At 30.6% G+C, this 14,042-nt stretch overlaps 4 protein-coding genes across 4 annotated transcripts in view; 3 read left to right on the top strand and 1 right to left on the bottom strand.

Moving 5' to 3' along the window:
- The first annotated feature begins 1,469 nt into the window (after window positions 1-1,469).
- Window positions 1,470-1,973, top strand: LOC119614363. The gene has a single exon (XM_037970498.1). The coding sequence runs from the start codon at window positions 1,470-1,472 to the stop codon at window positions 1,971-1,973; it is 504 nt and encodes a 167-aa protein (XP_037826426.1).
- A 56-nt stretch (window positions 1,974-2,029) lies between these two features.
- On the top strand, window positions 2,030-3,148 carry LOC119614362. Its single transcript, XM_037970497.1, has one exon. The coding sequence runs from the start codon at window positions 2,030-2,032 to the stop codon at window positions 3,146-3,148; it is 1,119 nt and encodes a 372-aa protein (XP_037826425.1).
- Window positions 3,149-3,270: 122 nt separating this feature from the next.
- LOC119614361 lies at window positions 3,271-5,036 on the top strand. The gene is made up of 2 exons (XM_037970495.1): window positions 3,271-3,289; window positions 3,361-5,036. Exons 1-2 carry the CDS (start codon window positions 3,271-3,273, stop codon window positions 5,034-5,036), a joined length of 1,695 nt encoding a protein of 564 aa, XP_037826423.1.
- Window positions 5,037-11,511: 6,475 nt separating this feature from the next.
- The window catches only part of LOC119614360 (allatostatin-A receptor), a 27,759-nt gene continuing 25,228 nt past the window's right edge, over window positions 11,512-14,042 (bottom strand). Inside the window, exons 5-6 of the mRNA XM_037970494.1 lie at window positions 12,089-12,176; window positions 11,512-11,618 (exon numbers count right to left, since the gene is read on the bottom strand). Of these exons, the coding sequence (XP_037826422.1) occupies window positions 11,557-11,618; window positions 12,089-12,176 (150 nt within the window). The 3' untranslated portion in view covers window positions 11,512-11,556. The remainder of the gene's footprint in view (window positions 11,619-12,088; window positions 12,177-14,042) is intronic.

Below are 14,042 nucleotides of genomic sequence, written 5' to 3'. Positions count from 1 at the left end.
GTATACACAGAACTTGAGGTTAAATTAGAACTGCTCGAACAAAGTACAAACAATTTGAGACTATACAATCAGAATTAGAAAACATTGATGAGTCACAAATCGAGGAAGATTTTCGAGACAATTTGAGGATATATTTTGCGCAGCTAAAGCAAAAATCATTAACAAATTGTCGCTACACAAAACTACACTACCCCTTGTCGAGTACTCAAATTAATCAACACGAACCTTCATCATCGAGAGCTAAGGTGAGTCTTCCTAGACTGAGCTACCATCGGTTTAATGGACAACTTAATCAGTGGCTCAATTTCTTCAACTGTTTTCGGTAATGGTTGATAAAAATGATGAATTATCAAATGTTGAAAAATTTCAATATTTAAAGTCATGTTTGACCGGCGATGCGTCTCAACTAGTTCAATCGTTAGAAAATTACAGCAAACAATTACTGCAAGGCTCTAGATCTGCTTATATCACGATATGACAATAAACGTTACATATTTAATTCTCATATTCAAGAAATATTTAAAATTCAAAGAATGTCAAATCCAAACGTAATACAATTACGAAACTTCGTTGACTGTATTAATGGAAATCTTCGAGCTTTACAACCATTTGCATCAAAAAATCAGATTTCAGAAGGCATAATACTACAATTAATTGTCTTAAAGTTAGATATAGAAGTTGCAACAAAATGGGAAGAAGAAGTTTCTAACAATGCTAAGCAAAATAGTACAGACTCATTTTATTTACCAACATGGGGTGAGTTATCAAATTTTCTTGAACGAAGATGTCAATCCTTCGATATTATCGCAACCAACCACAACATCCAGATCATCTCAATTCATACCTAGAAACCAAACTTCATTCGTCGTTTCTGGTGATCAATATTGTAATCTTTGCGAAGGTTCGGATTATCATAACCCCTTCAAATGTTCATTTTTTACGAATATGGATCCTATTTCTCGTTATGAATTAGTAAAACGAAAGGGTTTATGTTTAATTGTTTATTCCCTAACCACATATCTAACAATTGTCCTTCGAGTAATCGTTGTCAACACTGTCGAGTAAGCCACCATACTCTACTACACAGAGAAAAGGCTAAACAAAATCCAATTGCTGCCGACAATGTTACCACAAATGAAGGTAACTCAATTGTAACACTCCAACTGTACTAAATGTATCAAGAAGCAGAAGTGATGTCGTTCTGGCTACAGCTTTGGTGGAATTGTCTGTTGCATCTGGAAAAAAAAATGGTGGCTAGAGCATTGTTGGACTCAGCCTCACAATTACATTTTATTACTGAAAGAGTTGCCCAAACTCTTCATTTACCCCCGTCAAAAAACTGATTTAGATATCTCAGGGATTGGTGATAATTCGATTAAAGCATATTACCAATGTTCACTTACACTTAAGTCTACGAATTACCCTCAAATATCTTTTATTAATGCTATAATACTTTCTTCAATAACAACATGTCAGCCACAAAATACATTAATACAGAATCTTGGAATATTCCCACAAACATAAAACTAGCTGATCCCAATTTTAATCAGCCCGGTTCAATTGATATACTCCTTGGTGCCAGTATTTTTTATGAATTTCTTATGGTAGGTCAAATAAAACTTCGAGATAATCTTCCTATTTTGCAAAAAACCTCCTTGGGTTGGATAGTAGCAGGCGCAATATCATCGATAGCGCACTCACCATCAGTACCACCAAAAAATTCCGTATTTAGTGCTACAATTCTCGATAAATTAAACGATTGTTTAGAAAAATTTTGGACAATTGAAGATCACCACAGAATAAACAAGGAGGAAAACAATAATGATTGTGAGCGATATTTCGAAGAAACAACGTATAGATGTCCACAAACAAACAAATTCGTTGTTAGATTTCCATTTAAACCAAATGCTCAAAAACTGGGGGAATCATATGATATCGCACTTAAAAGATTTCTGTTGTTAGAAAACGATTAAAATGTGACAAAAAACTTTATGATGAGTATTCATCATTTATTAATGAATATATAGAAATGAACCATATGAAATTACTGCCAAGAAAACAGGTGTCATCCAAATTGTTAAATTATATTCCTCATCATTGTGTAATTAAAAACGACAGTTCTACAACACGACTTCGAGTCGTATTCGATGCGTCGTGCCAAACTTCTAATGGTCTGTCGCTAAATGACATTCTTCTTACTGGACCTACACTGCAGGATGACTTGTTCACCATCTTATTTCGTTTTCGTTTACATCGTTTTGTTTTAATGGCTGACATTGAAAAAATGTTTCGGCAGGTCTTCGTCAATCCAGATGATTTAAGGTTTCAATGTATTTTGTGGCGTAATTCATCGATGGAAGAAGTGGATGTTTATCAATTACAAACCATTACATATGGCACTAGCTGTGCCACATTTTTAGCTACAAAGTGTTTACAGCAACTTGCTAAGGATAATGTAGATGTTTTTCCAACAGGTGCTGAAGTTACCCTTAAAGATTTCTACGTAGATAATCTAATGACTGGTGCTAATACAATAGAGGAAGTTATCGAAATAAAAAATCAAGTTGTTCAACTGTTAAAGATTGGTGGATTTCCATTACGAAAGTTTGCATCAAATGTTCCTGATATTATTAAAGATATTAGTTCATCAGATAAAGAACAATTAATAAAAATACATGGCACAGAGTTCATAAAGGCACTCGGTTTAAAATGGTCACCAAAGGAAGACAATTTTCTTTTTAACTACGAAATACCATTATCAAGGACAAAAACAACGAAACGTAAAATTTTATCCCACATCGCCACATTTTTTGATCCATTGGGTTGGATAAATCCTATCATCGTAAGTTGTAAAATTTTAATGCAACACATGTGGACACTTAAACTTTCATGGGATGAAAGCGTACCCCAATGGATTGCCACACAATGGGAAGATATTTGTCAACAAATGCCGCAAATAGCTGAAGTTAAAATACCAAGGTTAGTACAAATAAATTCTGATACTGAAATTCATGCCTTTGCTGACGCAAGTACAAAGGCCTATGGAGCATGCATATATGCTGTTTCCAGAATAGATGGTACATCGTCATTGTTGTGTGCAAAATCACGTGTTGCTCCGATTAAAACCAATTACATTACCCAGACTTGAACTATCAGCTGCACTTCTATCCTCTGAGCTACTTAACGAGGTATGCAACATAAAAAATGTTTCCCCTAATAACATTCATTGCTGGAGTGACTCTTCAATTGTACTATCATGGATAAAAGGAGATGCAGCAAAATGGAACCAGTTTGTGTCTAACAGAGTTCAAAAAATCAAAAATATTACGTCAAATTTTGAATGGCACTATTGCCCAACAGCAGAAAATCCAGCAGACTTAGTGTCTAGAGGAGTAAAAGTTGCTGATCTCATAGACAATAAATTATGGTTTGAAGGCCCAGAATTTCTCCTAAAAACACGCAATAATTGGCCACAATTACCACATCACAATTATGAAGATATTCCTGAAGAAAAAACTAAGGCTGCGACTCTCATCGTAAATCAATCACCAAATATATTCTTCGATTTTAAATACATCAATAATTACAAAAAGACTCTAAGAATTTTTGCCTATGTGAATAGATTTATTGCTTTAGTTAAAAAAACAAAGGAAGTTAAAAGGGGTCATATCACACTTGATGAAGAAAATCAAGCATTATTAAAAATCTGTACTATTATTCAAGTGGAATCCTTTTCTGAAGAATATAAGGCATTGTCCAAAACTAACGTTATAAATCACCAATCAAAATTAGTACAACTCTCACCATTCATCAAAGATGGTCTTATTCGTGTAGGCGGTCGTCTTCAGAATTCATCGTTGTCTTTCGATGCCATTCACCCGATTGTATTGCCTAATCATCACCCATTTGTTCGAACACTCATTAATCACCATCATCGAATCCACATGCACGCTGGAACTCAAACACTCAACAGTCTTCTTCGTGATCGCTTTTGGATTATAGATGCTCGGAACACAATTCGCCACACCATACACAATTGCATTATTTGTTATCGTTGTCGACCCCAAATATGTCAACAAATAATGGGATCATTGCCTAGAGATAGAGTCGAACCTTCATACCCATTTACTATTACCGGAGTGGACTATTGCGGTCCGTTTTCAATTACTCATCGTATAAGAGGTAAGCAACCAACAAAGGTATACATTGCCGTATTTATTTGCTTCACAACAAAGGCTATTCATATGGAGGTTGTAATGGATCTTACCACAATAGCATTCATAGCTGCTCTAAAACGATTCATAGCCAGAAGAGGCAAATGTAATACCATATATTCAGACAATGCTACCAATTTCGTTGGAGCAAATAAGGAACTGAAATTATTACTTCAACATTTCCTATCATCGGACCACATAGCTGCCGTCAGCGAGAACTGTAACCAACAAGGTATAAAGTGGAAATTTATACCTCCCCGTTCCCCACACTTTGGAGGTTTGTGGGAAAGTGCAGTAAAACAAGCTAAATATTTTCTTCGTAGAGCTGTGGGCACCTATCTCTTTTCGTATGATGAACTACAAACCGTATGTTGCCAAGCTGAAGCAATAGTTAATAGTAGACCACTTACACCAATGTCCAGTGATCCCGATGACCTTCGCGCAATAACTCCCTCACATTTCCTCATCGGTCGAACAGCTCAAACAGTACCAGAACCTTCTGTCGAACATTTTGTGTCAGGAACACTTAAACGATATCAACAAATTCAATGGGCTCAGCAACATTTTTGGCAAAGATGGCAAAGGGAGTATCTGAATGAGTTGCAAAGAAAACGTAAATGGACTACCCAGTTTGTAAACTTACAGCCGAATGATATGGTACTAGTTAAAGAAGATAATTCACCACCAATGAAATGGCATCTAGGTCGCATAGTGGAGACAATAAAGGGCCCAGATGACAAGGTTAGAGTTGTTGTTGTCAAAACTAGTGATGGTCAACACAAAAGAGCTATTACAAAAATATGTAAATTACCAATAAATTGAACCAGCATATGGCGGGGGAGTATGTTTAGCCCTTAGTGGGTTAATTAATCTTATTATTTTTATTATTCCTCTTCCTTATTCTCTTAATACGTATGTACATATGTTTGCAATATATGTATTTAGTATTTACTCACTAATGTTTACCATTATTATTTCTCTTATACATTGTTTGGAAATTGTCTCATCAGTTTTAACAACAACAAAATAACTTTAACAACCGTAAGCATCCACTCTACACAATGTTAGCACACATTTGTAGATGGTGCATTACAACAACGAATTAAGTAATATTATTGTCGTTATTGCATATTAAAATACAAATTATTCAAGGTTAACTTCTTTATTGCAACTTTCCAGTAGAGAATGTAGATCAAATGAAGAAAACATGTATACAGATTTTTTTTAGTAAATTTTTAGCTGCTGATGAGACAAGTAACAAATATTCATTGTAAATAAAGGAAAAGCAAACAATAAAGAACTTTGTATTAATTTTAAATTGAATAAAGGTCTATTTTTTTTTGGATTGAACCAAGGGATTTGAAAACGATCAAATCTACACAGTGAGTTTTCGAAATTTACTTTAAATTTTAGTAATCGATTCGACATTCTCTTACTTGTTGGTCACATTCCAGTTGAATCTATTATCTATTTAAATATTTCAAACATTTATAAAAAGTATGAAGAATGAAATAAATTGACATTTCATACCAGTAATAACAAAAAAAAAAAAAAAAAAAAAGAGTCCTTTTGTTAAAATTATATGTTTTCAATGTAATTTAAAAACACAAAAATACATTATAAAAGCAAAATTGAAAAATGGCATTTAAAAAGCATAGAAAATATAAAATTGAAATCAAAATACTTATAGACAATGATTTATAAAAATTGACAATGATTAATCGACAATAGCCAAGAATGCAAAGAAAAAATCAATTTAATATTAAAGATTTAAAGAGAAAATTAGTTTATAAAGGAAATATGAATAGGCTAGGACTCGAATTAAAAAAAAAATTTTACAATTTTAACATAAACATTAAATTTTGGAAAAAAATTACGCTAATTTATATTTTAAAACAAATTTTAAAACTGTAATACAAAATAGGCATAAGTTCGTTTGACTGCCATTTAAGAACTGCTTAAGTTTAACATAATATTTAACTTTTATATGGCTGGAAAATTAAATTATAACATAAAATGTTATTAACATGTTTTTTCATTTACCATTCTGTTTCTAAATTCACCACATTTTTTCGGATTAATGTTAAAACTTTTCATGCGCCTGCTCTTTTCTAATAACATTTCAAATGTTAATATAACATTTCCTAATATGTAATTGAAATTACTCTTAACATTTTATGTTATTTCATTCCATACTGTTCCCTTTTAAATTTAACCTTAACTGAGTATGTAATGTAATATTTCATACAACAAACCGGAAATGGTTCATTCGTTCGTTTATATTTGGCAAAAGTTTTTATTTCATTTTATTGCTGTAAAGCATAGAGAAAGCATAACACACATTAAATAATACCGCTATATTCATTCTCTATTTAACGGCAATTTTTGCACTTTTGCTATTGTCGTGTTTTGTTTTTGTTCGCATGTTTTTTTCCCTCAAAATAGAGAAAAAAGAAAAAAAAAAACCGAAAGCACACACTTGTTTTCGTCGTTCGTTGTCTAGGTCAGTGGTAAAATTTAAGTGTGTATGTTGTATTTCCAGTGCAATATCTCTATGTAGTATTGCGTGTGTGTGTGTGTGTTTGTTAGGGAGTTTATGTGTTTTGATGCGTTTAAATGTATGGGTTGAAAGATTTACTGTACAAGGATCTGAATTTGCAAATTATACTTAAAACAAATAAAGGAATTTTACTTTTTTGCATAAATTTTGTACCAAAAATTAAATGGACTTGGTTGTTTTTTCTCAATTAGGATATTATGTGTTACCTTATGTGAATCAGCAAAATCGTCGAATAATAAAAACTGAATTCTCCCAAAAATCGAACTAGTCAGAAAAAACCGACCATAAGATGCCCTACACCAGTTAAAACTAGTACATATTATATATTTTTTCTAGAATTAAGGACGATAAATCCGTTTCTATAAACCGAACAAAAATAGAATTTTTAAAATTTCAATTATTCCCAAAAAAGGACCAAAATTTTTTTAACTTTAAAGTACCAATGGCATAGATGGGGCCGATTTGAAATTTTCCAAAAATATATAAAAATTATTACCCTAATGTACCTACATACATACATATGAATGTAATATTGTAGGTTTGTTTTTCTACATATTTTTTGTAGAGATTTTGTTGTTTTTATTATGGTAACTTCCTGTTGTTGTGTTTTGTCATAAATTGCAACCGTGGTTGTATACCAAAAATACAGACAACAAAAACATCAACATCAATATCGAAAAATAACATTAGCACCAACAATAAAAACAACAACATTTGTTGCTACTGTTGTCCGGTGGAAGATGATGCTAGGGCTTTACTTCGTAGGCCTTCTTAAAATGTGTAGTTTTATAAACATACCCAGCAAACATATACATACATATATATAGAAGTAGCGTTTGGATTGGACATTGGAGGCAAGTACTTACCACGCTAGCTTACAAATAACTATTTAAATAAGTACTTACAAAAAGGGAGTTATAATATTATTTTCATTTATGCTTAAAAATTGCACAGAGCTCGTTAGTTCGCTGTCGTCATATAATGGTTTTCACACAGAAAAATTAGTTTATTTCTGCTTGTGAGCGATCAAATAAAATGTGCAGATAAAACTGTAAAACTCAAAATAAAATACTTACGTGTTTGGTAACATATAAGTCATTATAAGAGTGCTTAAAAGTAATGCAAACGATATGTAGAAGTCATTGAAAAGTAAGTTAATGAGTTGTGTTACCGAGTTTTTGCTGGGTACGGGTATAGACTATTTAAAGACCATTCCTTAAGCTTTAAGCTGAAATCATTAAGAATTTTCCCCTAATAACCATCTATAAGGGCTTGCTTCGTCCGATCGTCAAATAAACCTTTAGTTTCGAATAGGCCTATGATTATAGAAATCACATAATAGCAGAGTAGGGGAAAGACTAAGTGGGTATTGTAAAATTGAAATGATTTTGCAATGCGGGTTCGTATATTTGTTTCCGCAAAATAAGGCCTGTAGAAAGGCCTTTTCACAGCATCGCTTTTCCAGCTGGGTTTTGAATATACATCAAAACAAATACATGTATTGTATTAGTATTAGTAACAGTATCAGTTTATGTTTTTCGCCAAAATGATGGCTTTTGTAACATGTTGCAGGAGCGCTTTTAAACGAAAACATGTAATATTTTTACATTTGAGTATGACGAAAATTTTTTGTTGTTTTTTGTTATTTGTACTTTCCTTATGGACCGATTGTCATAACATCAGTTAGAAAGATTTTAATTCTCGTTTTTTAGGTCAGAAATGAGCTTTAAAGACATGTTCTGAAAGAGACCTCACAAGGTAGTATAACATTTGGAAGAGATTTTCGTTTTATTTATAACTTATTGGTTTCTAATTTTATTACAATACTTTTAATTCAGTCATGAGCGTTATAATAATTATCTAAAGAGGTATTATATGTTAATGTGGACCGATCCTCGATTTTCATGACTGTTCTCAAATTTAAAAGCCAGAAATTAGTGGCATTTTCTGGAGAGGAACATATACGGTCATACAATTTGGTAGAGGGATCATCGTTCTTATGGAACTTATTTGTGTCATCGATGTACTCGTATTTTTAAGCCAGTAATGAGCCATTTTCTGTACAGGACTTTGTATGGACCGATCATCATACAATTTGGAAGAAAGATGTTGGTATAAGACTTCTTTATGTCGATTTTAATCGCTATATATTTATGAATTTTTAAAACAGTTATGACTTGCTAAATTGTTTTCGGCGGGGCCACTTGTGCAGGGGCTATGCGAAAACGTGGACCGATATTGTTCATTTTCAATACAAAAGAAACCTTATATATTGGGATAATCTACCTCTTTCCGTTCGGACCCTATCGTGCTTTCAACACACAGACGAATGGGGATGACTAGATCGTCTTAAAATTTAAAAAGGATGCAGAATATACAATACTTTTGTGAGTTTGTGAGTCACAATTGCCACTTTGGTTATTATTAACCAAAATTGGTTATTTTTATTTTGCATGTGTACATGTAAATTATTTTTTCGTTTTGGTTATTTTTTTGCAAACAATTGAACTAAATGCTGTTTGCTTTTATTCTAAAAATAAAATAAAAAAAAAAAACTTCTTTTATCTCTAGTTTTAAATCAACTATGTAAATATACATATCGTCCTGTTTTGAATTTTGGTAATATGTGGAATTTTTTTTACTATTCGAAATTTTTTTATTACTGCAATTTGTAAATCTACTGGTTATACTTATGTGCTCAAAGGTATTTTTCGATATCTTTATTGGTTAGGATTTAGCAAAAGTATCTATGAGTTTTCCACATATTAAATGAGTTGATTAAAATCATAACAACAGCGTAATATTATTTTATTTACACTAGTCAATCTAACACCGTGAATAATGAATCCTCTCTCTCCTTTAGGTGCATCCATGAACTTAAAATCAGTTTTTGGGTCGATTCAAACTCGTCCGTCCTTCCTTTAATATTTCTATTGGAACTTTTTATGTAAAGAACTCGCGATACTTATATGAAAAAACGAAGTAGGCTGTATTTCGCATTTCGATTTTTATGGAATTTGCTGGGAATAGTCTACGCACTTAGTAGATTATGTCCTTCAAATTAAATTTAAAGTATAATTGCAACTTCTATACCTATTTGAAATTTTGCATAAACAGATACTGTGCTAATTTGCCGAAATTTGTCGGATAATTTGGATAGATTACGTTTACAAATATTGCTGAAGTTATGAATGTAATGCTAACATCCGCTACATGGTATTATAATTTGGTCAAATATACCCCTTTAACCCAAATTTCGAACGAAATCTCCAAATCTGTACATAAAATTCTCATAATGTATTGCAATATAGCAACAAAATTCAACATAATCAAGGTTTAAAGGAACTAAAATATCTCTGTCAGATTTTATGAGAATTGACCATACGTCTCATATAAGATCCCGTACAGAAAATTACTTTAATGCTCATAACTGTCTTCATAATACCAGTTTAGCGACGAAATTTAACATAGTTCCACTTCAGAAAATGAATTTGTTACTTTAATGTCCAAATGTAAACATGAAACAAATAAAAATAATTTTGTTTACTTTTTTCTTAATTTGGTTATTTTTTATTCGAATTTTGGTTAGAAAAAGATTTTGTTGTGGCAACACTGTTTGGGACTAATATTTTTGCGTGTTACAAACGGAATGACAAAATCAATACATGTATGTATACCTCATATATTCTGATGTTGGGATTCAAAACTGATGTTCTATAAGAGGGGTTATATAGGAAGTATATATATAATGAAATTTAATAAAGATTTTGAAAATTAGTCTAACTTCTTTCGTTTGGGCCCTATCAGTAGTTGATACTGTTCTAGGCTGTCAGTTCTGGGGTTCGATTCCTAACAGAATGTCCGGTAAAGAGGCGCACAACAGGCTCGATAGTGCTCTAGGAGCATTTCTTAGGATCTGATATGGTACAAAGATATGTATGTATATGTACTTGTTAATGGCACATAACGTGTTGTGATAAAAGTATAATTTTGGGTGGAAATGCACATTTAGCAAGATAAATATGTACATATATATTTAAAATTATATCAAGAAGACACCAGAATTCAATCATACCTATGTATGCAGCAAATCTCTGATAAAACAAATTAATTAAAAATATTACTATTTCTACACAAAATCTTTGATTAAATGACTTTTATTTTATAAAAGAGAAACTTTAAAGTAACCAATTTATTTGCTGCCATTTTATAAGTGGTCATCATTGTGTTACATGTAGTTTTATAAATTAATTTTATAAATATTTTATTTTCAAACATTTTTATTCTGTTGATATTAATGATAAAACTGTCAGCTGCAATTGTTTGTAAATGGACAACAAAAACAGTTTTGTTTTTAACGACTCTTAAAATACATATAAATAATAATAATAATTAAAATAGACATTTTTACAAACTTATAAAAGAACAACATGTTGCAAATTTATTTATTGTTATACATTCAAAGTATTTTCTATTAACTTAATTGATTTTATTGTAAAAATTAATATTTACATAGATTTTCATTAATAAAAAACCCCTTTAGGTTATATTTGATTACTTGTTGACAAAATATGTAAATTTTATAAAATTGAAAATATGTAAAATGAAAAAAAGAAAAAAAAAAATAACAAAATATATTCAATATTTAAATTAATATTAATTTGTAAATATTTACTTTTACATCACAATAACAATTTGTTACATATAAATATAGAATAGTTATGTTAGAACTAGATACAACTATGCATGTTTATGATATAGTTAAATATTTTATATATTAATTTATGTGTTATTTTCCCTATGAGCATGTGTTTGATTTACAGATTTTGGAAAAATGTTTCCATCTAAAAAAAAAAAAAAAATCAAACAAACAGGGATTTTAAATATGGGAAAGTTTAACTTATTTTTATAGTTTATTTAAATAAACTATAGTCTATATATGTAGTCACAAAGAAAAGAATTTCAATACGATTGTATTTTTATTAAATCAATGTACATGTTTCATTGATTCAATGTACAAGTTTCTTTTTTTTTTTTTCTTTTTTTTCGTTTAGTGTATTGTCAAAAATGTTTTAATAAATACATTTAGTTAACTACTTTTAAATTTTAATTCTACATAACTAAATTCAATTAATTATTTAAAGATTTTTTAAAAATCTATTTAAATATAACTACAATTAATATTTTTAAATACATTACTAATCAACATACTCTACTACTAAAGTAATATATAAAATTTACACAAATACTTTCAAACTTAAATATTTCACTACAACTACATCGATAAATTAAAAACGAAAAATTACTTAAAAACCTGTAGATGATGTTCGGGCATATGAAGTTTTTCGAGCTGGCGGCAAATCGGAGGAATAATTTTGAAAACGATTTGAACAATTTATGGCCTGAAAGAAAAAAAGAAAATTAAAAGTAATTAAATCTATAAATTGTTGTACATATTTGAAATATTTTTATGAATGAACTCTCGTAAAAAAATCTCGTAAAATATTAGAAAAAGTACTCATTTATGGTATAATCTTCTAGACCAAAAAAGAAACAAAAAAGAATCGGTTTAAATGCACTTTAGGGAGGTCTTGATCTGACCGGGTTTGTACTTTTTTTAATAAAAAAGTACTTTTTTATCATAAGAATGATTTGTACTCACTCAATAAATAACTTAATAACAAAATGTCTAGTAATGACTTTCTTTGAATTTGTTATAGAAGTGCTTATTTTTTGGTTCGACAGTGGTGCAGTGAGTAGAACAATTGACTAACAAACATCAAGTCCTTTACTCGTTTATTAAAAAAAAAAACAAAACTACTTATTGAACTAACTCTTTGTAAGCGAACATGGTAAGTACTTATTTAACTCCCTATTTGAACGCGAGCGAATGCAAAACTTTATTTACACAATAGCATTTTTAGTAATTTTAACACGGTGATGCCATTGGAGTTAAGTAATTATCACAATCGCTTACAAGTAATTAGAGTAATCAGTGAATATGGACTAGTCTACTGATTCGTTTATGGACTAATTTACTCACAAAACTATTGATAAGTCTATGAACATTATCTATAAATAATCATGTACTATGGAATGTACAAGTCTAGTCTATAACTTTTGACTAGACTAATTTGTTGACTATATATGGACTTGTCTAGAGACCAGTCTCTTGACTCAACTAATCTATTGACTATATATGGACAAATCTTTTGATAAGTTTAAGGACTCTATTGTCTAGTATATGAATTAGTCTATGGACTAATTTACTCACTAAACTATTGACTATGTACAAGTCCATAGACCAGTGTCTTGACTGGACTAATCTCATGAGTATATATGGACTATATATGTGGTCTATTGATATGTTTAAGGACTATTCTATTGTCTAGTATATGAACTAGTCTATGGACCAATTTTGTCACTATACTACTGACAAACCACACTCTTAACTGTACTAATCTGTTGGCTATATATGGACTAATCTACTGATTAGTTTATTTAAATATAACTACAATAATAATTTACTCAATAAACTATTGACATGTCTATGAACATTATCTATGAATAATCAATAGACTAGTCTAGGTATTAGTCTATAGAATGTACAAGTCTGTAGACTAGACTTTTGACTAGACTAATTTGTTCACTATATATGGATTTGTCTAGAGACCAGTCTCTTGACTCAACAAATTTATTGACTATATTTGTATGAACTAATCTATTGATAAGTTTAAGGACTCTATTGTCTAGTCTATGGACTAATTTACTTACTAAACTCTTGACCATGTACAAGTCCATAGACCAGTGTCTTGACTGGACTAATCTCTTGACTATATATGGTCTATTGATATGTTTACTCTACTGTATAGTATATGGACTAGTCCATGGAATAATTTGCTCACTATACTTCTGACAAACCAGTCTCTTGTACTAATATATGGATTAATCTACTGATTAATTTGTAGAATAATTTACTCACTAAACTATTGACAAGTCTATGAACATAATTTATGAATAATCAATAGACTAGGTATTAGTCTACGTAATGTACAAGTCTGTAGACTAGACTTTTGATTATACTAATTTGCTCACTATATGTATATGGACTTGTCTAGAGAGCAGTCTCTTGACTGGACTAATATTTTGACTATATATGGACTAGACTATTGATATGTTTAAGGACTACTCTATTGTCTAGTATATGGACTAGTCCATGGACTAATTTGCTCACTATACTGCTGACAAATATATGAACATTATCTATG

The sequence above is a fragment of the Lucilia sericata genome, unplaced genomic scaffold (genome assembly GCF_015586225.1).
Source record: "Lucilia sericata isolate MDLA Ls3-8-SP2 unplaced genomic scaffold, ASM1558622v1 Contig002829F_arrow, whole genome shotgun sequence".
In the NCBI taxonomy this organism is placed as follows: Eukaryota; Metazoa; Arthropoda; class Insecta; order Diptera; family Calliphoridae; genus Lucilia; species Lucilia sericata.
Note: the sequence above shows the minus strand (reverse complement) of the source record. Positions and strands in the feature narration are given on the sequence as shown.